Below are 27168 nucleotides of genomic sequence, written 5' to 3' on the forward strand. Positions count from 1 at the left end.
GCAATGGTTTGGTCTATAAAATAGCTGCAGGCCCCAGAGTCTGGGGTGGTAGTGATGGAGGTCAAATTATTGGTCCAGTGTAATAATGACACTGGCAAGTGAGGAGACCCACCCATATGCATCACGCCCAGACATACCACAGAGTTGTTGCCTCAGGTGAAAGGAATAGATAAGGTGACCTGGTTTACTGCAAAACACACACAAATTGTTGCTTTGGCAATGGGCCTTAAAGGGCCACAGACCAGACCAATCTGGTGCTAGTAGGTAATGTAGGTGGTATATAGAGTATGGGTGATGGAGAAGGTTCAGCTGCATGTTCTAGGCATCTTTTGTAAAGTCATCACTCCACAGAACACGTTTCCATTGCTCCACAGTGGCGATGTGTTTTATACCACCCGTTCCGACGCTTGCCATTGTACTGATGTGAGGCTTGCATGCACCTACTCAGCCATGGAAACCCATTCCCTGAAGCTCCAACCACAGTTTTTGATCTGATATTAACATCAGTGGAAGTTTGGAACTCTTCAGCTATGGAATCAGCTGAGCATTGGTGACTTTTACTCACCATGCGCCTCAGCACTCTGTCACCCTGTTGTGTGACTTTATGTGGTTTTCTGCTTCGTGGCTCAGTTGCTACTGTTGCTTAACACTTCCAATTTCCAATAATACCACTTACAGTAGTCCGTGGAATATCTAGCAGGGATGAAATTTCACAAACTGAATTATTGCAAAGGTGGCATCCTATCACAGTACTGAATTCACTGACCCAGTTTTTCACAAATGTTTGTAAATGCAGACTGCATGGCAAGTGTATGAGTTTATACACCTGAATTCAATAAATAAGAGGTGTGTTCCAATATTTTTGTCCGTATAGTGTATGTGTGTTTGTTAGCAGGAGTGTTAGCCTAAATGTGTATATGTAAGTGTTTTTAGTAGCATGAGTGTGTATGTGTGTGTGTTAGCATTAGTGTGTATATCTATGTTAGTCAGTACTTTCATTTTTAAGAGTAAAGGGGAAATGTTTGTATATTACTTTTATTTTTGGAACCTTGAGATAAACAATGAAAGCCAGTGAATATTAAAAATTACTGTTGTACCCTAGCGGCACTTTTTAAGTAAGTGCATTGCAATTTTTGTAACAGCAAGCATTGTTTCAGTACAAGTTGGTTTGATGAGGGACTCGGGTAAAAGAAATCCATAATATCCAGTGTCTCGAAGTTCAAATGCAAATGCATAGGGTATGCCAATATTGTAGGCCCAATCCATGGAGCTGCCGGAACTCATGTCTGAAAAACGAAGTAACACAACAGCATTAATTCTGTAATTACAGAGCCTCAACCCCCTCAACATCTAGCATTGTGTAAAAGAGTCACAGACTGGGCTGGGTGAAATGTGTTATCGCATGTTCAAGTGAAGGAGGCATGAGGTGATGGTGAGTACAGACTATATTATTTTCAAGTGTGAGATTTAGGATGTGTTTAAGAGAAAATAAAAAGCAATAACATAAGCATGAGAGCAAAGAGCAAACTTGCATACTTCAGTCTAGGGAAGCTACTATAGTCACTCTAGATCTAGAAATCCGGTTTGAATCCCCTGGGAGCTACCTAGGGCAGGCTACCCAGAGCTCTCCCTCATATGGGAAACAGGACTAGCCATGTGTAGAGGCGGATTATACCCATACATCTTGCCCAGAGAAAAAGAAGAAGCAGAAGAAGTTTCTGGGACAGCTGGATTTTACTTGGAGACTCAAACTCGGAAAGATCCTAGGTATGGTTGGTGGGAATTACCTTTTGAAAATGTTTGCAAGCCTTTTATTTCACTACTTACAGAACAATAGAGTAATCATTGAACTAAAAGGAATACATTCAAATAAATTAATTTAATCCTTGGCATTTAGTAGGTTGAAAAGTTCATAAACCATGTTTTCCAAATTGTACAGTAAGTGGTAATAACCCTGATTTTCACTTAAACTATATTGTAAAAACAAAGAAGCTGAAGTATTCACCACACATTTAATTCAACATTGTTACAAGTGCCATACTTATTTCATTTTAGAAACTTACATAGCGTGCTAGATGCTGGGCCATGCTGGTACCTCACACCATAAGCAGATCGTATAGCATTTACAGCATCGTATGCAGCCGATTCCTGTTTTGTGGGAAACAAATCTTAATTAATTTGATTAAATTGAAGCAAAAAAGAGACAGCGCAAACAGAGACTGAAATTATAAAGGGCATTCTTCTTTAGTAGATCTATGAGATGCAGGACCGTCTTTAGCGCAGTGCAAAAGAGGCAGCTGTCCTGGGCTCCCGTCATTCCAGGGAGCCCATACCAGATGCCTTGAGCTTGCAACAACCACAGTTGCAGGGGTCACAGCTGCGACACGGTGTACCATTTTAGGGGTCCATGTGACCCCTGCGACCACTTCCGCATGGCTCGGCAGTTTAACTGTTCAAGTTACATGACCCTGCTGTGTTCCTGCTTCCCCTGGGCGGTAAAAGAGAAGTTGTTCTCACAATGTGAGAGCAACACAGAGATAAGCTGTGGGCCTGTGCAAAGGTGTGCAAGCACCCCAGATAAATCTACAGTTGAGGTAAGGGTGTGCGGTAGAGTGTATGAATGAGTGAATAAATGAGTATTTGTGAATGAGTATGTGTGAACAATTATGTATATATATATATATATATATTTATGTGTGTGATATCATGCATGTTTAAGTGTGGGGCAAAGACGGCACAGGTCCAGTCTTTGAGTCTTGAACTAAGCAGGAGAAAGATGTTCTAAGCACTTGTTCATGAGAGTTGTGAACTCTGCGTAGCGTAAATTGTTGGCGCTATATAAATAAAAGATAATAATAAGTTAGGTCATGCAAGCAGGCCCAGACTGGCCATTGGACACGCAGGACAAATGCCCAGTAAGCTAGTGTCTGATGTCACCTCCCATGTACCAATATTGCAGCTCATGTGGCCAACCCCAGAAAAGTATATGTCAGTTTTTGTCTGGATATTCTAGATTATTTCAGTAACTTACCACACAATGGTAGTTTGGAATGGCATCATACTGATAAGAGTATGGATACAGCAGCATCTGGGCATAAGCGTGGAAAGAGAGGTATGCCTTAATGTGCTTTCTCTGCTTGTAGATAAATTGAGCGACTGCTTTAACTTCTGGCTCAGATTCAGCATAGGGCCCACAGTAAGTGTCATCGCATGGATTCAGAGAAGCACCTTCCTCTGCATATCATAAAGAATTCAATAATGGGTTAATCTATGAGCATTCATTAATGAGTTACAGAAATAATGAGGCCCAAGGTCATTTCATTACAATGAGAGTCATGGTGTCAGGCACCACCGGGATTCAAACCTGCAACCCTGTGGATTCTGGGTTTATCACCTATCCACCACTCCACCAGGTGGATCTTGGACTGCAGTGTCCTTCTGCCTCTCCTTGGACCATGCTGTTCCCTAATGCTCTTGAAACACCTGCCCCTAGTTTGGTCAATTAAGGCTTAATTTAAACCAGGCATCAGCCTAGCCTCATTGCTAGAGCATTGTGTTCCTGGCCCTGTATACTGAGCTACTGATTTGCTGCATTTGATCTGTCTCTTGTGTATGACTCTTGGCTACGTCAACGATCCAGTTTTGTGTACCAGACCCCGGCGTGTTCCAGACGTACCTACCTGTCCAGCTGCTTCCAAGCCTTGTGTCCTGCCTGGGCTTCCTAGCCGTCTGCCCTGCCCGTGGGCTTCCAGTTTCCTGCCTGTTTTTCTCCTGCTCTCTCTGAACACCTAAAGATGGCGCCTAATAGAAAAGTAGCGCACAGCCCTGAACTGGACACATCAGCCGGCCTACATCCATGTTCTGAACCTGCCCCTGCATTGAGACTCCTACCTGATCCGGCACCGAGTGCCCTGACACATGGACACAAATTTCAACTTAAATGACAGTGCCATCAAAATTGAAATAGTAATTAGCCTATTCAGTCTGTTTACTGAATTCAAATCAGTGTGCTACCATTTTAGAGTACCTAGGGGTATCAACTGTCCCCCTCCCTATATGGCAGCACAGCACTCCCAGCTTACTTTGTCTCTGGGTAGCTGGAACTGAATAATGGAGCTCAATAGGTTGTTTACAAGAGCTTCAGAGAACTAAAACTAGGGGCTGATACTGTAAAACAAGAAATACATTTCAGATATTTGAAGGACCAGCACCTATTAAAACAGCAGAGCAGGTGTAGGGGTGTTATCACATTATATTGTCAAACTTAGTATAATAGGAAATATCCCAAGAGATTGTCAGAGGGCATTTTCTTTTAAGTTTATCATAATATATATACACACACATACTTTAGGCAGGTGTAAAGAAATGCTTTCAAAAATAGACATGTTTATTGGTATTATTTAACAAAACTGAAAGTGAGTGAACAGAAGAAAAATCTAAATCTAATTAATATTTGGTGTGACCACTTACTAAGGGGTGACCATCATTTACCTTCAAAACAGCAGCATTTCTTCTAGGTATACTTAGGCATATAGTTAGGTATATGATTAAACAATTATACCTAACAGGTGCCAATGATCATCAATTTAATATGTAGGTTGAAACACAATTAGTAACTGAAACAGAAACAGCTGTTTGGGAGGAATACAACCTCACCTTTCTGAAGAATTTAATGTCAAAAGTCATACACCATGACAAGACTGAGCACAGCAACAAGAACCAAAGTAGGTATACTGCATCAGCCACGTCTCTCCCAAGCAGGAATTTCAAGGAAGAGAGGATTTTAAAGACAATCTATCCAACCTCTTTTGAAGAAGCACATCATGCTTATTTCTATCGCAAAGATACTAAGCAGTGCCATCAGCTCAGCATTGGCAGAAAACAGTGGGACCCTGGTTCACCCATTTACTGCCTAGAGGAATCTAGTCAGAAGTGGTCTTCATGGAAGACATGCGGCCAACAAGCCATACCTCCGAAGTAGAGACAAGGCCAAGCAACTCAACTATTAACGAAAACACAGTAACTGGGGTGCAGACACATGGCAGCAGGTGCTCTGGACAGAGTCAAAATGATAAAATATTTGGATGTAGCACAAGTCAGTTTGTTTGCTAAAGGGCTGGAGAGAGGAACAAAAATGAGTGATTGCAGGCAACAGAAAAGCATGGTGGAGGTTCCTTACAAATTTGGGGCTGTTTTTCTGCAAATGAAGTTGGGGATTTGGTCAGAATTAATGGTATATTAATATTGAGAGGTGCAAGCAGATATTTATCCATTATGTCATACCATCAGGGAGGCATCTGAGTGCCCCCAAATTTGTTTGCGGAATGAAAATGCATTATACGTTCAGTATAAAGAAGAACAAAAAGTCCTTGAGGTGATGGTATGGCCCCCACAGAAACATGATCTCAACATCATCGAGTCTATATATGATGTCATTAAAAGAAAAGCAACTGACGCTAAATCCACAGAAAACTGTAGTTATTTTTCCAAGATGTTTGGAACAACCTACCTGGCTGGAGCAGAAGTGCTCCAGGAGGCTGGGGTAACACAGAGGATCACTGGGAGAAGCGGATCACCAGAGAGAAAAGAAGAATAAAAAAGCTGAGGACAGGATAAAAAAGAAGGAAGGAGTTACGGAGAAAGTAGGATGACACGGAGAGAGGGACAGAAAACTAAATCTGTTGTCTGAAAGTGAATGGATCAAAAATCAATAGTTTTTGGTCCATGTGCACAAGTCCTCTAAGGAGTCAGGGTTTGTGTAGTTGAATGCATTAAGATAACTGAGCTAGAACACATATAATTGTTCTGAAACAAGAAATTAAATAATATTTTAAAAGTGCAGTTTAAGCGATTCTCTTATAAGAAAAGTGTGATTTGAAATGTACGTTCAAGACATTTCTGCCTTTTTTCAAAATGACTCACAAGCACAAGAAATTGCACAGTGGTAATTATCTTCCAAGTGATATACAATATATGTGTTAGAAAAACTTAAATAGCTATTATGTACTCCTCTTAAATACAGTAATAATTTTTCAGGTGAATTGCCCTGCTGTAATGCAGATCTGTCACTTTTCCCAAATCTTACATTTTACAGTTCTGTACCTGTAACTAAACCAACTGTATGCAATCACATGTACTGATTAAAACAATAAATATAAACCCACCTTATATGTGTACAATACATCAAGGTATCCTAACTACCTTATTTTAGGATCTTCTTTATTATTTCTCCCTATTAACTTATGTCTCTTACTTATTGTTAAGTTGGTGATTGGCATACTTTTTTAAGGGTGGGTAGGGGAACAGGGAGAACTAATTAGATAAGCAAGTTATAACCTATCTCCTAAACAATTACAAAAGAAAAATCACAAACTGTAGGTAGTTGTAACTAATCAAGTCAGTTACGTTATAAATTGTCACAGCAACAGCCATTTTTTAATTGGTGTTGACTAATTTTGGATTTTTTAAATATTATCAAGGCATGGACCACTCAATGTTAACTAGCAGGAAAAAAATATAATTAAACCATTTTGAGTTCTTACATAGTTAAATAAATTCATATAAATAATCCTGTGCATAGATAATCCTATTCATAGATATAAATAATCCTATGCATGGAAAACAGAGGTTGTTACCTTTAATAAAAATGACCAAAAGTATGTGGAGACCTGACCATCACACCTATAGGACATTCCAAAACCATATGCATTAATTTATGGGGGGTTTTTTTTCCCTTTCTTCTTCTAAAGTTCCTTGACACATATCACTGTTACATTGTGTTTACTTCTCTATGCCACGTGGAAAAAATGGTTCAGTAGTCTGGCTGTATGACAGGTGTTGAGGTCTCCTATTATGTAATTATGAAATAATTATGAAATGGTACACATTTATTAATATCTAATCTGATATGCTATGTAATAACTATATATTTATGTATTTACTTGGAAATCATTAAATCTGTAAGTTTGAATATACTTTCTAATAAAATAAATAAAAATATGTAGTCCCCCCCCCCCTTGTAGCTGTAACAGCTTCCACTCTTCTGGGAAGGCTTTCCACAGGATTTTGGAGTGCGTTTATGGAAATTCAGCCTAAAGAGCATTTGTGAGGTCAGACATTGATGTTGGATAAGAAGGCCTGTCTTACAATCGGCATTCCAATTCATCCCAAAGGTGTGGGACCAGGTGGGGTTGAGGTCAGGGCTCTGTACGGGCAGTCAAGTTCTTCCACACCAAACATGAAACATTTCTTTATGGACCTTGCTTTGTGTACAGGGGCACAGTTATGCTGGAACTGGAAAGGGCCTTACCACAAAATGGTGCCACAAGGTTGGAAGCGTTCAATCATCCAAAATGTGCTTGTATGCTGTAGAATTAACATTACCCTTCACTGGAACTAAGGGGCCCAAACTCTGAAAAACAGCCCCAGACCATTATCCCTCCTCCACCAAACTTTACATTAGGCAGTATGCATTCCAGTAAGTAGTGTTCTCTTGGCATCTGCCAAATCCAGATTCGTCCATCGGACTTCCAAACAGTGAGACGTGATTTATCACTCCAGAGAACATGTTCCCGCTGCTCCAGGGTCCAGTGGCGGTGTGCTTTACACCACTCCAGCTGGTGCTTAGCATTGCACATAGTGATCTTCAGCTTGTGTGTAGCTGCTCACAGAAATTCATTTCGTGGAGCTACCGACGCACAGTGCTTGTGCTGATGTTGCTTCCAGAGGCAGTTTGGGACTCTGTAGTGAAAAATGCTACAGAGGACAGGTGAATTTAAGCACTTCTGCACTCAACAGCCCCACTCTGTAATTGTGCATGGTCTACTGCTACACGGCTGAACTTAACTGCTTCTACTTTACAATAATAGCACAGTGGACCAGGGCAGATTTAGCAGGTCAGAAGCGTTTTCGTGGTTCAGCCACAATCTTGATGCTGGAGGAGGCACCTGCAGGCGACCAATAGAGTCGCTCTTATGGACCTTTAACTCCTGATGGTGAAACTCCGCCTGGGGAAACCATTGGTCTCCCCGCTCCAGGAGTTAAAGGTCCGTATGAGCGACTAATGGTGGCTCGTACGGACCTTTAACTCCTGGAGCGAGGAGACCATGGTCTCCCCACACAGAGTTTCACTGTCAGGAGTTAAAGGTCTGTACAAGCGACTATCAGTCATTCGTACAGACCTTTAACTCCTGGAGCAGGGAGACCTCCCCCGGCCAAGTTGCGGCACCAGGATTTTAAAAGTCTGTACAAGCGACTATTGGTCATTTGTACGGACCTTTAACTCCTGGAGACCATTGAAAAAAAGGCTGTTTATGAGATTAATGTTGCACCTCATCTGGGTTTTAGGGAACAAACTTTAAAGTGTATCACAGCAGAATAAATAAAGTCCTAATCCAGTCACATGAACATAAAATGACTGCAGTTTGCAATCTGCCAACATAATGTTTACGTTACACTTATAAACCTTGTTTTATGTTCTAAATGTCATTAACCAAGTGTGCTTGCTTAGGCTGACTAGTTCCAGGATGACAGGACAGGAGGGGACACATTACTAGAGGCAGATGCCCTATTGGTGAGCTGGGTGGACTGGGGAGATCAAACATGTCCTTTGTAACCAGCCCATTTGCACTAGACAGGACAGGATCCAAAGCACACTAACCCCACACACTAATAATCCCTGGATGCGTTGGAACCTTCGTGTGATGCACATTATAGGTTATGGTGACCAGAGATTGAGATGTAAACTCCTCAAAGGACATATATTAAAGAGATCATTCTATGTTTTAAAGAGCCCCAAATCATCAGTATAATTATGGAAAACAAAGAAATACATATATTCTTGGTTGTATGTATATCTGTGTTTTCTCTGTACTGTCTTAGCATCTTGATATGGTATTATTATTATGAATCCCTCTGGAAGAAAGACACTGTATGAATGTTGATCATACTTTCGGAAAGGTTTATTTTATAATGTAACCTTCTTAAACGTTTCTACATACCGCTGAATTTGACTTTCCAATTACGATTGGCATCTACTCCATGGCAGTTGTACCTCCGATTTTTAGACCGTGTTTTCCTCCAAAAGCGATCCTTAGAAAAAAGATAAGGTAGTGCTTTAAGTCCTACACTGAGAACATGACATTTTATTTTGATATTTATGGCTCCCAGGCTTTGAGAAAGCACTAGGGGAAATTTCTACTGTGGCATAACACTGATTCCAGAAAAAGGGATTTGAAGGATACATGGTCAACACAGCTTGGTGGACAACATTTTGTTATGTTCCTGGACTCTAAAGAGATATTTGACAATAACATAGATAATTACCTTTTCAGGAGTGGCCAGGATCTACAAAAATCATTTTCAGAAAGATAAAAGATTACAATAGCAAACTATTGTTACAAACCTGGCCAATATGAATTGAGAATCTCACACACGTTAAATGTAGGAGAGATCAAAACTGGCTATTAAAAGGGAAGTACCAGTTGGAAAAAAATATTTTTGACCATTTGATATTGTAGCACAATTATTTTAATATACCCCCTTAATCAGATGAAGCGAGAGTAACATTTCCTATACAAACACCACAACCAGCTGATTAGGCAATCTGAATGCAGTCCTGCTTACCTAATGAAGTCGTTTCCCACATAGGCTTTAAAGGGTTTAAAGGGTTCTTCTGGATGATTAAGACTAAGACTTTAATTTGTTTACCACAAGGCGGTATAAGTACAAGGTTGTGTTTTTCTAGTAAACTGAGCTTGGATACCAGAGCTAGAATTCACCCTTGTGGCAAATACACAGATATTGTTATAAAGCTATTTTTTTTAAGTAATAATAGTATTAAACTGTGAAGATTGAGAAGGGGAAAGCTTTTGTCGAGATTTGGGATTAATACATGACAGAGGCGAGCCAATGCATGCATATTAATATATTATTATTTATTGTTTTATATAGCAACATCAAATTCCGTAGCTCTGTACAATGGGTAGACAGGACATAACAAGTAGTATATAACATAACAAATTGACTTACAGAGAAAACAGGTGAGGAGGGCCGTGCTCAAACAAGCTTACAGTCTATATATATATATATTTTCCCATCTAGTCACCCCTTTTTGATCCGCTTTAACCCCTTCAATCCCAGGGGTTTTTGGTACCTCAAAGCCCAGAGCAATTTTGCCATTTTTGGGGTATGTCGGTTTAGCGATGATTCTCTTTTCCTGTGAATAGTGTACCCATATAAACTATATATTGTTTTTTCAAGGAGAGATAGAGCTTTCGTTTGATACCATAGTTGGATGATTAGCTGAAAATTTAGAATTAGTAATTTAGTAAAAACTAGCGAAGATGAGAAAATTAAACTAATTTTTTTTTACATTTTCCCTCTGAATCCTCACAAAATTAGGTAAAGTGATGGAAAATCCCCTCCAAGTTTATCAATTCAGGTGTCCTGATTTCAGAAATACCTAATTTATATAGATTTTCCAGACTTTCCCAGCACCAGGGAGCATACTATGTGTACAATTTTGTATAATTTTTATGCCTATGGCTTAACGGGTTTGGGGGTTGTGAACGGGGGCAGAAGGGTTATACTGGCTAGATGTTATGCTAGGGCAATGGGAAGTAAGGTTTTTTAATAATTTTTTTATTATCTTTTTTTTACATTTTTTTTTATTTTTTATATATTATTTTTACACAGAAATGGTTAGAGGTCCTCCTAGGGACCTCCTGAACATGCCAGTGATGTCACAATGACATCACAGCTCACATTATAATTTTTTTTTGTATTATATATATTATTATTTTAATGATTTATTTAATATTATTTTTTAAATGAATTAACTTTTTTTTTTTTCTGCTTTTCTCTTTCAGGACGGGAGGGGGAGTGAGAGAGATGGTTTCTCACTCCCCTCCCCGCGATCCCCCTGCACCGATCACACTGTGTTCTCTATGCAGGTCCTCACAGACCTGCATAGAGATCGCAGCGTCTCTGTGCCTCATCGGAGGGCAGGATATCCCCGCAAGGGATATCCTGTCCTCCGATGACCTTCCGGGTTACGTGAGCAGAATTCATGGTTCCATCAATTATGGCAAGTCGTCCAGGTCCTGAAGCAGCAAAGCATCACACTTCCACCACCGTGTTTGTTGGCATGATATTGTTATTGTGGAATTTGGTATTAGTTTTAAGCCAGATGTATCGAGATCCATGTCTTCCAAAAAGTTCCACCTTTAACTCATCAATCCACAGAATATTATATTATCCCAAAAATCGTAGGGGTCATTTAGATGTTTTTTGGGGAAATGTGAGATGGGCCTTTGTGTTCAGCAGTAGTTTTCCCCTTGGAACTTTCCCATGGAAGTTTATTGTACACTTAATCTATAGTGGTTGGTAACAATAACAATAATACAGCTGCTTCAGTAGTTTGTCACAAAAGAATGATTCTGTACCTACTTCCGAAAAACCTAGTACAAGATTTTTGTTCACCTTACAATCACAAAATCAAAATTATTATCACAAAATTATTTATTATAAGGCTAGCGGCAACAGACACTATATACAGAAATTGTGCCTAATAGGGTATAATTTCTCATTAAATATTTTTCAGCATGGTATCAGGACAGATATACAGCACTCTGTATGAAACAGATAACTAAGTGATTAAAAGAAACTTGAATGTAAAATACACAGGAAGACATTTTGCATAATAGTCTGCACAAGGTGTCAACTGACCAGATCCTAGGAGTTAATGAGGCATGATAGGAATACCTCCAGGAAACAGCTATAAATTCCATTTTGACAAAGTCAATTACAATGGCTAATAATATAATGGCTAATAATTTAGCAGCATACAAAACAAATGCATAATTAAAGCTATATAATTAATAGTTTGATCGCTAAGGATTTAAACACATCCTGCTTCAATTAACTGCTGTACTGAGTCAATTTATTTTGTGATTTTGTCACTACAGGACGCTTCGGGAAATTGAGCCGTTTTCTCATTTAATTAACCCTGATAAATAGACATATACGCTGTAAAGATTTGAAAATGCGTAGGTCGGTGTGGTTTGGCACTTATAACACTTGTTATGTTCGGATGCTTTAGGCTTATTCAATAAACTCTTGCCCAGAACACAAACCATCCAAATCTCATTTTTCCCAATTGTAAAATAAAGAAAATGAATTGCCTCCTTTTACAATTGTTTGGAACAATGTGTTCACTTCCATTATCAAATCAAACTCTAACTTGCACCTGGTAACTCTTGTTACAGAACAATGAGTCTGAGCTTTAAGTTTGCTGAAAATAATAATTGTCCTGAATATGTTACCATTGAGATCACATTCATTGTCTAATTTGGAGGCTTTAGAAGGTATTCTTTTTGTTATATGTATTTTTAATTAGTGATTTGTTTTTAAATGTGGTATGATAGTTAAAAGACAATCTCCTAAGGAACACCTTGTTGCGCGCCTCTATTAGGTTATTAAATAGTGGCCAATCTTATGGTGTTAGTTGCCGAGTCAGTCACGTGCAGGGGCGATGCTAGCACAGACAGATTTTAGTGTGAAGTGGGAGGGAAGTGGGCAGGCAGTAGACAGGAACTGGGCAGGGAGTAGGTGTGGCCAGACACCACCCTCCTGCTGTGAGAAAGAAGAAACCAAGATGGAGATCTGATGAAACAGGTCTCCAAGTGAAACCCGGAGAGTTCCCAGGTATGTGCATAATTAATCATTTTGGTGTATACAAACTCATTCAGATTGTTAACTTACTGTAGTCCAGCTATAATGGTAACCATCCACATTTAACACTGGCATGACGTAAATATAGAAGATACTCAGAATTTTTTTCATAGAAGGATCACGGTTATATGCACTTACTGCCTGTTAAAAACAAAAAAGTTAAATAATAAACATCTAAAGCACTTTTAGATATCAACATTATAGTCAGAAAATTTTATTTATTATATACATTAATATCTGAAGAGTGGCATCTCTGAACTCTGAACTCGCCAACCAAAGGGCTAACATGTTCCATCTCAGACAGGGGGAACACGAGACGCATAATCATTGGTGACTATTACAGTTCAGTGGAGTTTCACACCCTGTGTTGCTTCGATAATTTCTTATAAATTGTTCTGTCACAAAATTAGGTTTGCTTGCAACCTATAGTAATGTGAAGAAGGTATTTGGAGATTACTGTGGACTTACAAAGTGAACATTCTTTGGATGCATTGTGTACTTGCTTGTTGTATAAGCATGTAACATAATGAGATACATGACCAAATCTGATCATTTTGAACAAGAAGATAATGTCTCTTTCCCTAAAATAGATCTTACCATACTGAGTGCAGAGAAGATAAACCTAATAAGTTTGTGATACCCTTTTGTGGACCATTGTGCATACAGTCTAAATGACATCTGAATGAAAGACATGAGATCTTAAAAGCTCCTGTGATGTTACAGTAAAGGTAGCATGACTGTTTATTATAATACATTTGTCTGTTAGTCGACTATCAGGGCCGGCCCTTGGGGTGTGCGAGCTGTGCGGCCGCGCAGGGCGCCGTGGCAGCAGGGGCTCCATGTGGCCGTCTCACCACCAAGGCCAGGGCCTCGCCGAGGCGGGTGCACAGCACCCAGGCGGCACGGAGAGGAGGGGTGAGAGGGGCACTGAGTGGTCACACATGAAAAAGTTTTCGGCAACCGCTCTGTCCCCTTTGTCTCCTCTGCTCCCTACCGCTGCCCTGACTGCAGAGGTGGGAGTGTGAGGCCTTGGTTGTGGTGCGGCGCTCATCATGAATATGACGTCATATCCGGATGCTCCGCGATGAAGCTGCTCGCGCTCCCACCACAGGACTTAACCAGGGTAAGTGAACTGGAAAGGGGGGTAGATAGATAAATTAATGTGTGGATACATTGTGTAAGTGAGTGAGAGAATTAATGAATTAATATGTGGATGAATTGTGTGAATGAATTAGAGAATTAATGAATTAATGTGTGGATGACTTGTGAGAATGCATTAATGAATATGTGTAAATGATTTGTGTGAATGAGTGAGAGAATGAATAATTGTGTGAAGAAATTTTGTAAATGACAGAGTGAATGAGTGAGTCACTGTATAAGTGTATCATAGATGTATAAGTGATTTGGGGAAAGGCAAAGATGACACAAGCAGGGTGTTTGAGCTTTGGGGACCAAGATGGCACAGGCAAGGTGTTTATTGGACACAGATGGCACAGGCAGGGTGTTAAAGGGGCAAAGATGGCACAGGACAGGCTGTTTGGGGACAAAGATGGCTCAGGCTGGGCTGTAATTTGTGTGTGTAATCTGGGTGCTGGTCAAGTTCTATGTAAGACCAGGGCTGACTTTTTGGGTGTGCAACCTGTGATCTATTTTTTATCTATACCTTTAATGCTGAGTTTATATGTGGTTTCCAGTTGATCTATACTTGCAAAGCTGGATTTGTGTGTTATTCTGTTGATCTATATCTACTATGCAGTGTTTCCATACATTATTTATGTATACCTGCAAATACAGGGTTTGTATATCTTATTTAGTTGATCTATACCTTCAGTGCTGAGTTTACATGTGATCCCCAGTTGATCTATACCTGCAAAGTTGCGCTTGTGTGTTATTCTGTTGGACTATACCTGCAATGCATTACATGCAAGTGTTGTTTACATGTGTTGTTTGTTTGATCTATACCTGAACTACAGGGAGGAAGGAAAAGAGAGGTGTGGCTTAGTGAATGAGTGGACAAAGGAACTCTGGGGAAGAGTACGGGAGAGAGAACCTTTCACAGTCACGGTTGGGTCAGAAGGAGGGAAGACTGCACTGACTGTCACAGTCTTTTGTTTTTGGTGTGGGAGCGGAGGGAGTGATTGCATGCTAGGGTGTGTCCAATTTTTTCAATATTTAAAGAAAAATGTTTTTCACTGTTAGCTATATTTAATGTATTTGGTGTACATTATTGTTACCAGTGTACATTATTGTTTCCAGTGGTTCCATTTTATTGTACTTGTTTGCACTTGCACATAAGTAATCTCTAATTAAAACTAGTTGTTTGTTACAAGATTTTTTTCCCTTTCTTTTTTGTCGAGGGGGGCGCCAGAGAAGTACAGGGCGCCTAAGGCTGGCCCTGGCGACTATATACTTCCTCTCGTGAATGCACCTCTCTCTCTTCCAGTATAGATATGTATATACAAATACTCACATACATAAACAGACATGGACTTGTCTACAGAGATGTAATTACACAAACAGTACCTCTTTCACAAACCACTGACAAAATGCAGGTCCTATCCATTCTCTTGCATGAATACCGCAATCTATCCAAATTGCTTTCTTCTTTGTAGCATTTTTCCCCAACTATAAAATAATGAAAAATAATCTTATCACTTATTTTACATGCAAAAGCTAAAACGCGCTTATTGTTGCACAGAATAGATCATGGGGATGATAGCAATGGGAAGGAGAAATGTAATATACTTAATGCAAAACATTACATCAGTGATACAATACACCATCAATACATTTTCCATGTTTGGTAAGATATTCCAAAGTCAATACTTTTTTTTTGTAACAAAGCCTTTTGATTTTGGTTTCACTTAATAACATAATGTGTATCTTTGTATATCTTCAGATGTGCAAATTTATTAAAATGCAAAGGAAAAACCAGTCATACGGAGTGTTATTTAAACTTTGTTTTTTATGTTTGTCTGTTTGCTTAACTAGTCTTTTCATAATCATTACCTTTAGCACATGCAAGGGTTTGCCTTCATATGATTTCCCAACAGAGAACATAGAAATAAGATGAGGATGAGTATGATTCATGTAATGCATCCAGCTTTCAATCTAGAAAAATAGAATACCAATATTATATTGAATATAAGAACCCAATACATTCTACATGTGATTTTTATAGTTTCATGATTTTACATTATAATTCAAACATAGCTCAGTATTATCACAAACAGGACCACGCACTGGACTACCATTAAATGACAGGGGCCCGTTGTTGCACTTTAAGGCAGTCTGATGACATAAGTGTGGCCAACGGCTGTATATGTGCATGCTACTTTTTTATGCATACATGTGGTATTGTTAGCCAGAGGCAAATTCTAATATGTTTGTGATTAAATCGTGCCTGACCACACAAATGCTCTACTGGATAAATGGACAAAAATCCCAACAACAAAAAAAGACCAACTACATATCAATGTCTATGTATTTAGAATACAATGTCATACATGTCCCTGTTGGTGTGATGGTCAGGTGTCCCAATACTTTTGTCAATATAGTGTAGTTCAAATGGGCAATGCAAAAATTATATGTTTCCACGGACACTATTCTTACCAGTCTCCTGAAGACAAAAAAACAACTAAATGTTATTTTTGTATACCTCATCCAGTGAATGGTATACTTCATAATTATATCTTGACAATGATCTCCGATTTCTGGGTGCTCTAGAAACACTTTGCTTTTCAAGTACCTTCTGTATATTATCTACAAGAATCCTAAAGGACAGAAAGAACAAGAAGGATCATTAGACATGTATATATGGTATGGCACTTACCAAGACTGTTTACTCTCTCTGACAGCCCCACTAAAGAACACCAATGGGTGAAGGTCCCCATTCCAAGAGTTACAGTACACAGTCTACTGTTGACTAGATAGCCCATAGATACCACTCATCATGTTGCACGTAAAAAAAATGCAATTTATGTTTGTGTCCCCATTGATCCTTAAAGCATGCCTTGCTGGCATATGTTACATGGATGTATAGTATGCCTGAAGGAGATGATTCTTACTCATGCTGTACATTGGCATTTCTCAGGTAGGTGAGCAGGACTTGGGAGCTGTTTCTTGAAACATGCACATCGGTTAACGTGTCTGTCCAGATGGAGCTGATGCTGCTCGGATGCCATAAATCCACCTGCCAACCAGTAATACACATTCATCTGAAGCGGGCAATGATAACACATCAGTAATCGCTTCTCTACACTACCTAAACTATAACCTTATTATGGGGGAATTTACATGAACATGCTTATACAACTCCAGTTTATCTATTGCTGGGGCTGTTAAATTAGAAACTAACAATAAAATGTAGCAAGTTTAATTTTACTAACACAAAATATAGTGTGGGGACAGGATCATTCGCAAATCATGTTTCATTATCCCAAAGTGTAAGTTTCAGTGAACCAGAAAATTTACATGTGATCACTGTCACCAAGTATCAGTTTGTCATAGTCATTATTGTTAATCACCATAGCTAAGAATTGTTATTAACAAATTAACAAAGAAAATCTGTACCCTTTACACAGATATGCTTAAAAAAGCAATCTTTCCATTATCTCGCTTAAATAATATCTCTTAAAATAGACAGGTTCAGAACAACCGAAATAGTTAATCAATGTTTGATTAAAATTTCGAGAAATGTAAGGCTGCAAAAAAAAGACATTGCTGAGCAAAGGTAGTTTGCATTCAGGAAACCAAAGCAAAGGAATTCTTTGTCAATGCACTCATATATAAGAAGATTGCTGTGGTTATTTGCAAAATGGGCACAGAAATAGCAGGACGGAGTAGAACAAAATGTTCGTTTTGTCACATCGCATAAATTGTATCTCTGCAAGAAACATAGCCTTACTGTATTTAAGTGGGTCGCTATTAGGAAATATAGTTAAAAGAAGCGGGCACAGTTAATGGAAAGAGCTGAGAATGCAGGTACTTTATTTACTAAACCATATAATACCATCAGAAACTATACTCATTTCATGTAAACATAAAACCAAAATAATCATAATGGAAAATCTGAATACATCATTCCTAGAATAGGTCTATATATATCTTTAGGTATTGTCCAAGCTCAACATGGAATCAGCAATCCTCAACCTGCTATCTGAATCTAGCGATATCTTTCATCGTATGAGACCCAGCTGAGTTCAGTGTTAACCGACACGGCGAACAAACACTGGAGAAGCCGCTGCTTACTTGGAAGTGACAAGCGTTACTTGAGTCCATGTGAACTAAACAGAGTCTAGAAGGGTATTCAACCCGAGGAAGTTAGACTGTCTCCGCTGTTGTTGTAGCTATCAAATTCAGTAGCCAAAACTCACAATTCAGCTGACAATCCTTATTGAATATTAAATATATTTAAGTAATTCAGAGAACTGGGTGTCCTTGTGAATCTTAACTTTTTGCCCTGAAATCCTTAATGAAGGAGTAATTGGTATTGGTGATCAAGGTTTGAACACTTCTCATTGCAGGTACTCAATTGGGCTGGATATTCAGCTTTGGTGCTTCTTTTCTTACCTCTCTTAGGATATCTGTTATCAGAATGACCACTTTTACCATTTAAAACTAAAGTACTAAAGCCTGATGATAATTTGACCCAATCAAATGTTTTGATTGATAATATATAACCTAAACACATAAATAATCGGTATATGAATACATACAGTATTTCTAGGATCATACCTGAAGCTGCCGGTAGAGATTCTTCAGTTCCTGAGCTTCTATGTCGTTCTTAGGCACAATCCTTATTACTTTATCTCTGTAAAACAAATAAATATTTCAGGAAAATGAACAAAAATCAAATGTGATAGTAGGGCCCTTTCTAAAGCTTCTTGGTGGGTTTCAAAGGGGTTTTATATATTGACTACTGACAGAGACTCTACTACCAAGTGTTCGGACCCCCATTAGAGAATTGATATTTTTTTATGACACAGTAGAATTATGTTGCGAGAGAGATATCTTTATCCAAATGTTACATTATCTTATGAAGTCTATTTACTGAACATTTGCTTAACATATAGCCTCCTTCTCCAAACTGCCTCACATATCATGAATGTATAATACATTACTCAGTAAGAACATTAATGTGCATTTCTACTTTGTGCAGAGTCAGAGCTGAAACATAACTCCTCAACTCATTGTAATTCCTGCTAGTTTTTGCTGCCCTCTCCTTCCATCTTATTCTTTCTCAACCTCCTAATAGATTGTAAGCTCACAAGAGCAGGGTCCTCTTTTGCCTCTGCACCAGAATGTGTTAACATACACCAATCTTATTGTAAAATAGTCAATTTTAATGTTATTGTTAATTATAAGTGAACCATATTGTAAAGATACTAAGGAATCTGCTAGTAAAAAAATGTGATGTCTAGATGCAGCCAATGACTGTCTGGAAGCGCCACAAGCACTTGTACTCAGGGTGTCTCTTTAGATCCTCTGGAAATCTACCGCGAGCCAGCGCTGTAGCCAGCTGGAGCTTAGTAGCATTTGTCCACTGCTGAGAAGGAGATGACTTTGATCAAACGCATCTCCTGCAAGGCAAAGTAGCTGGAGAGCAGGAAAACATCCCACACTGATGTCATGCCATCATGACACTGATGTCATGCCATCATGACACTGATGTCATGCCATCATGACACTGATGTCATGCCATCATGACACTGATGTCATGCCATCATGACACTGATGTCATGCCATCATGACACTGATGTCATGCCATCATGACACTGATGTCATGCCATCATGACACTGATGTCATGCCATCATGACACTGATTAGCATAAATTAAGTAATAACTTTATTAACAAAAAATGAGATAGCTCAGTTGGTAACATGCCCTGACTACAGAGCCTGTTCAAATGTTAAGTTCGCAGGTTCAAATCCTGCCAGGGTCAGGTCAACTCCGCCATTTTTCCTTCTGAGGTCAATCAATTAGTACACATCTACTTCTTCACACATGGCTCATGCTAAGAAACACATATAAATCTCTAATGGAGCTGATGTACTTAAAATCCAACACTGTTTGCCTAAAAAACTGGTTAATATCTGCTGACTTCCCAGGTAAAAAAATAGATTATGGCAAACACATTATGGATATGGATAGGAATATTATCTGTAAAGGAGATGTACTGCTCTGAAACAATACAAAGCACTTTCCCTAGTAACTCAGGGCCGTTTTTGTCCACAAATGCTTTTCTATACAAAGTAATACACCATGATATACACCGTGACTTATAACTTTTTGGTATTTTTACTATCATGTTTCAACACAGTATTCATTTTTAATTTCCCCTATCCTTCTATCCTTTTTATGCCTTTGCTAAACACAGTTGTACATTTCCATAATTGATTTTGCTTCCAAAGACAAACATAATATAGAATAATATTACAAAGTTGGATTTAAAGGCAACAGGATAAAAAAGGACGTTTTTAAATATAAAGTTAAATTTAGGTATCAGCGCCACCTAGAGGTGGAATGTATTAGTTACATACTCTAAGTGGATATGGGAAAACATATTACTATTATTATTATTATTATTATTATGAGGTGAGGAGGGCCCTGCTCAAACGATCTTAAAAATATTGAGAACCCAGGCATGATGGGACTGTGATTGCTGTTAGCGCAGCCTCCCTCTGCGTTCTCTGGTACTGCACAGAGGAAGCAGTACTGGAGCAGAGTCATGTGATGTCACGTTAACTCTGCTAAGTTCCGCTTCCTCTATGCAGTACAGAAGACCCTCCCACAGGTAAGTAGCAGGGCTCGAGGCAGGGGCGGGCTGGGCCGGGGGGCAATTGCCCCCCAGGCCGCCCGAAATCTAATCTAAACGGCTGTTGGGGCTGATGCCGCTGATGCCGCCGGCCGGCACTACTATAATACTTTTTTACTTAATTCAATTTAAAAAAAGTATGAAAGCAGTGCCGGCCGGCCGGCAGCATCAGCACCCAGCGGCCGTGTGCGATGGCCGCCTAGTGATGGGAGCAGTGCCAGCGTGAGGGGTGAAAGCTCCGCCCCCTCGCATGGAGCTTTCACCCCTCACGCTGCTCCCATCACTATGCGGCCAATCTAATCTAAACGGCCGATGAGTGCCACTGATGCCGCCGGCGCTACTTGAATTTTTATTTTATTTTATTTAATATGGCAAGCCGGATTGGCTCCAGCCGGCGGCATCAGCAGCACGCATCGACCGTTTAGATTAGATTGGCCGCATAGTGATGGGAGCAGCTTCAGGGGTGAAAGCTCCGCCCCCTGGCACTCAGACTGCTGGAGCACCGGATGTCAGGGACACGACGTTGAAAACGGCACTCTGCAGCTACCAGGGGATGAAAAAGTAGAAGAAGTGGAAGAAGTACAAGGTTATTAAACCAATTTATTTTTGTACAAATTTTATTATATTTTTTGTATTCGTTAAAAAAAAAAACAATTAAAAAAAACGGTAATGTGACCTCTGTCCCCAATCAGCCCCTCCCAGTGTCCCCATTCAGCCCCCTATGTCATTACTGTCCCCATTCAGCTCTCCAGTGTCACCTCTGTCCCCATTCAGCCCCCCATGTCATTACTGTCCCCATTCAGCTCTCCAGTGTCACCTCTGTCCAAATTCAGCCCCCCATGTCATTACTATCCCCATTCAGCTCTCCAGTGTCACCTCTGTCCCCATTCAGCCCCCCATGTCATTACTGTCCACATTCAGCTCCCCTGTGTCAGCTCTGTCCCCATAAAGACCACTAGGGGGCGCTCGTGTATACCGGTTTACACGAGCGCCCCCTAGTGGTCTTTGTTGGAATTTCAAAACACCCGGGGAGAGTTTTTTACGGGTTGCAGCTGGGTATCCGGTTCAGTAACATTAAGGAAAGTATTTGGAACATTTTTTTTTCTCTATATACCTTATTTCACACTGGTTTTCATCACCCTTTTCTCAGCTCTGTCCCCAGTCAGCCCTTCCAGGGAATTAATATTTGAGAGTGTATGGGCCCACTTGATCCTGGTAGGGTACTCATATTAGCCTTAAAAACACTTTCCCTGCTGCTGTGTACTATACGTCCCATAATCCTCAGCCATTATCATGGGGGACATTTACCTGGCTGAGCATCATGGGGACATTAGTTCACAAAGTAACAGCTACATCTATATTTGCTTTTTACTGCATTTTCTATGCTGCTATGTCTGGCTGTGCCTCATGGAAGCTGTAGTTGACAGACGGAATGTGACAGATGTTAGCTGTGACCTACATCTCCCATGATGAACATTCACCAAAAAATGTAAATAATGCTGGATGAGCATCTTGGGTAGTGTAGTCCACATTGCTGTGTATGTATAGTGATGGGGAGGCCTATACTCTGTATAGTGATGGCAGCTTTGCTATGTTATTGCTATGTTATTACTTATGGCTGATTTTTTTAAAAAAGTAAATACCTTCCTACTGCTATTTGACCACACTTCCCATGATGCTCATCTGGCATAATGGGAGACTTTCCTGCCTGAGCATAATGGGACTTGAAGTCACCATGTTCATCTGGTATTGACTGCAGACCTCATTATGCCCAGCCAGCCAAGTCTTTCATGATGCTGGCTGAGCATTATAGAGAGTGCAGTCCATTGCAGCAGTATGTATTGGAAGTTACACTGCACAACTCTACTGCATTTGTCTGGCTCACTAGATATGTACTGGAAATTATACGTGAAAGTTCTTCCTTGATGAGGTCTTTGTTGACTGATCACATATTTTAAGAGTTGTATACAGAAAATTATTTTTGGCCTCTATTGGCACATTTCCTTTAAGTGCATGTTGTACATACATTGCTTTCATTTGTTAAAGCCATAGGTTTTGCTTTTTTATCACCCTTTGTTGCTATTAAATTTAAATATGTTAAACCACATTTGAATCACATTTGTTTTGCTTTATTACATCAATATGCGTTCGAAAATCAGGAAAAGATGGACATGGATGGAGGGCTGATTCGGTGGTGCAATGGGCCACTTGACTTGACTTGACTTGCCCCCCAGGCCTTAGGCTGCCAGCCCTCCCCTGGCTCGAGGTGCGGCCCGCGTAAGATCGGTTGCCCTGGCTGCCGATCTTACGCGGGCCGCACCCTCTCTCTCCTCCGCAGTAAAAAAATAATAATAATTTTTAAAAAAAGCGACGCCACTGGATTACTGTAAAGGAAGTGTACATGAAGAAAGTACATAATGAAACTGCACATAATTGTGTCCTGTCCGTGGTTAAATGGTTTTCATTTACCACGTTTACAGCACAGCGGTTTTGATAATAGTCTGTAAAATATGGAAATTGTTACTCAGCAAATGAGAATATCTTAAAAAAAATGACAGGTTTTGTATTTCTGGAAACATAGGTTGGATTCCGTGCACAGGACAAAGTGATCATAAATAATATTTATATAAGTTAAATGGCTGGTTTGAGACTTTATAATCAAATTGTCTAAGGAAAAATGATATTGAAATGTAGAGAACTTCGACATGGCAACAATTAGCGAAAGGAATAAACATAACTCTATATATAACTCTGATAAAGAGGATAAAGAGTGTTATATAAGCATGAAAGGATTAGAGTGTATAACTAGCAGAGCAGAGGAGCAGAGAACCCAGCAGGATAGGTTGATGGGAGCATTATAATTTAATACAAATGACCAACAATAATAATTAGAATAGTATACTGTATGTATATATACATATATATATATATATATATATATATATATATATAGCGCATGCAGTGCAAATAATTTTGCTCCACTTCCACAATCAACGCCTATAAATGTTTATTAGGATACTTGAGAAGGACCTGTAGCAGGTCCTAGGCGAGTAATCTTAAGGTGCTGATAAAGATCCTCTTTCAGAAGCATTAAAGGGTGTAGGAGCATTGCTACTAGTTCACTCAACAAATATTAAATTTGTAATAAAGCTTAACTTTTACTAATATGCATTACAACTCTTAATAAAGGGAAATCTATGAATGTCTAAAATAAGGTGTTATAAGCCCTATTCTATCCTTCCAGTTACCAAACGAACATTCCTACACTCTTTCATTCTAAAAATGTTTTAATTATTATAGTATTAGGGCTCCTTCACCTTTCTCGGCCCTGTGGAGTTATTAGGAGATCAAGAAAGCTATGAGTAGAAGGACAGTGTATACAGGATACACAATATCTTAGTTAGAATTTCATTCTTAGGGGTGTACTTATAATACATATTAATAATTAGTTATGTTTTATTATCAATTTATTTTCTCTTCTTTTGAGAATTAGAATAGGGATTTAATTCACAGATCCGCTAGTTTAGCAGGATTTTGGTGTGGTTTTTCATTTTTTATGTAGTTAAGCATAACGTGTTCATGATGCACATGAAGGAGGAGATCTCCAATGGCAGTCAATTTAGTAAGTCCGCAGGTATGGTTATTTCATGGTTTCATTCGAAGATGAATGCTACACCGTGACTCTTGAGGTTGTGTTTGTTAGGCAGAAATATATTGATCTGTATCTGGCTGAGGATCAGTATATTTAACTGATACCACCCTAATATTCATATCTTTACTTCCACAGATGTACAAAAGAAGGATGAAGCAGACACATTTCAGATATAACCTCCCACTGATCACCGTGACTTCCTGAAAAGACAATAAATTACCATCCCTTATAAATAAATCGCAATGGAAAGAACAGGGATAAAATAGGTGGAAAATCATCTATAAAAACGGACAGAGATCTTGAATAACTGCACAATGATACTGAATCCTGACTGTACTGACACAAAATGACCTAAAGTTTTCATTGTTTCCAATCGGGAAAATTCAAAAGTCAGTTGAAGACAGTAGGGTGTTTTTTATTTATTAAGGTGATAGCAAAATCAACTGTTTTACTTAAACTCCTAATAAATTCATCTATAACTGCATGAAGCAGAAAATTATAGGATTTTATACATGGATAGTAAATAAATACTCAAAATTGAATTTTCATTAAAAAAATAATTTTATTTACTTCTGTTTTAAAACAATTCTACTTTCACATAATGTTTTAGACAGATGCATATTAGTCGTATGTATATGTGCTCCATCTTTGGTATCTTCCTTCAAATAAAAAACACTTTTTTTCAAAGCCAAATTGAATTACTGTATAAAGCACTTCATTTAATGCTCAAGGTAAATGGTCAAGGGACCCTGCCCATCGCTGCCACTTTTCTACAGTGAAAGCCGGTTACAAGATAGGTAAACTTTTCAGTTCTTGGAGTAAAAGTGCTCTTCCAAGGAAAGGTCACCCAAAGAACCATACCATCAGTAATAACACACATCAGTCAGGATCCAAAAGAACATCGGACATGATTTATAAAGCCACATTGCAAGGGGAAAGGGAGTTGACATACAATCGGAAACAGGAACACATGAACATAATTAGCACATAACACAATGGGAACAGATTACATAGACAAGAAGAGCACCAGATAACCTCAAGAGGACAACACAAAATACAATTTAATGTAAAATTGCGGTCCCAATAATCTTCCTTTGAAAGGGGTCCAGCATCTGTTACAAACTTACAATACCCATATTCTGTTAGCTACAGGCAGGTCTGGGCTTTGGATGACAAGGTGGTTCTGGCCCTTTAAGGCCGGAGTCTACCAATAACATAAGTACAGCCAACGGCTGTTTATGACATGCTGCACACTACATTCTTATGCTTGTACAGTGTGTGACTCAGTGTGTGACTACTAACATCCACCCAGTGGCCGCACACTGCAGCCTCTGTAGGATGAAGTGATATCTGCTAGTGGCCCACCAGGCATTAACCCAGTTTGTCAGATGGCCAGTCTGGGCCTGGCTACAAAAATGTGAAAAGTGAACTAAACTGTTTGATATAAAATCGAGGGAGGTGGTTTGCAGCAATCCCTAGTAGAGCTTCAGCACACAGAAACCCTGACTATGACACTGGTCTGGGTGCACTCTACTTCACACTATTTCATTTGTTGCCTGTCTTGTCTACTGAACCCTGACTTAACTTTAACAACAATATGATCTCTGAAATTGCACCTCCTGTACTGAACCTGGGTACGTCTTTCACTTGTCTCTGGACCTTGACGTGTTCCTGCTCTGGTTCATTGTTCCCAGGCAGATACCAAAGAACCTTTAGAGGCGACTTATCTTTCCCCTTCATACTGAATTACTAATTCTGTGAGTCTATATATGAACTCTAATGTTACAATGCGAGGCAGCTTTCTCCAGTTTATGTCTGTTCTCATCAGAAGGTGATTTTTACTTGGCAGATGGTTTTTTTTTTACATTTTTCTAATTACCCTACATGTTCTGTTCTCTCACCGCTTCTTTTGGAGATACTGAATATAAGATTAAAGGGCTCAGGGTTGTGGGAATTCCCACAGTAAACAGCATTTCCTTCCCACTGTTATTGACATTCCAAGTCTGTAGAAAACTATGAACCTGAAGACAATTACTGTAAATGAAGGGGACAATAATATTAGCACATCTGGTATAGAAGGAGAAAGCCCTTCTTTTGTTTGTCTAGGATCTATGGGGTGATTGAGTAAGAGTTGAGCCATTTATCATTATGAATACCATTTTTATACCACAATTTACCATTGGAAATCAATGCAAGGTCCTAAATGATATATTATTAACAGAAGACATACCGCAATAGCTATGTATTGGATACATGTTTGATTAGATATATTTATGTCAAGCAAAGTTGGGCCAAACCAAAGCTAAAACACAGAATAATAAAATAATTTGAGAAATACTCTGTGACACAAAAAGCATGCACTGCTGTAGAAACTAAGAATGCCTCTAAAAATCACTTCTGTTGTTTATATGTGATTAAATCTTCGGTGCAATTAAAAAGGTTTTGTACTTAACACAAGAGAGCAATTAAGGTTTTGTCTAAGGAGAACAGCACCCTTAAACAAATAACGAGAGGCATGTAGTAGTAGAGGTTGTTAAGGAGTACCACCAGCGCATATTTAAATATGGATTTAATGTTATTTTTGCTAATGCCATTGTGGCAACAAACCTGTGAACTCCCTAGCTTTGCCTGGAGACTCCAGGTGAATCACCACTTTTCTGGGTCACTGCGAAAAATCTCTGATTGGTGGGAGTAGCATTGCGGCATGCCCCACTCCCACCACTTCCCCTCCAACAATTGTGTGTGTCCCACACTGACATTAGCTGGATTGCTTGCAGTATCAGTGGGACCGCTCACTGACATTAACAGGACAGCCCACCGACATCAATGAGGCTCTTCACAACATCGGCGGGCCACGCACTGAAGTCAACGGGACCACCTACCTGCATCCCCCAAGGGTGAGCTCCGGGGAGCCAGAGCCAGAAAGTTCCAAGGTATGCTGGGCAATCATTACTCCCCCAACTAGTG

General features: G+C 39.4%; 1 protein-coding gene across 1 annotated transcript; it reads right to left on the minus strand.

The window, feature by feature from the left end:
• Positions 1-1098: 1098 nt before the first annotated feature.
• LOC149305459 (carboxypeptidase A6-like) lies at positions 1099-27151 on the minus strand. Its single transcript, XM_089477521.1, has 11 exons — positions 27084-27151; positions 18469-18544; positions 16800-16924; positions 16391-16505; positions 15742-15843; positions 15256-15357; positions 12763-12873; positions 9000-9090; positions 3032-3234; positions 2064-2148; positions 1099-1286 (listed from the first exon to the last, which is right to left on the minus strand). The coding sequence occupies exons 1-11, from the start codon at positions 27149-27151 to the stop codon at positions 1099-1101; spliced, it is 1266 nt and encodes a 421-aa protein (XP_089333647.1).
• Positions 27152-27168: the final 17 nt, after the last annotated feature.

Source organism: Sceloporus occidentalis, unplaced genomic scaffold (assembly GCF_023333645.1).
Source record: "Sceloporus occidentalis isolate IW3139 unplaced genomic scaffold, rSceOcc1.0.p SCAF_11, whole genome shotgun sequence".
Lineage (NCBI taxonomy): Eukaryota > Metazoa > Chordata > Lepidosauria > Squamata > Phrynosomatidae > Sceloporus > Sceloporus occidentalis.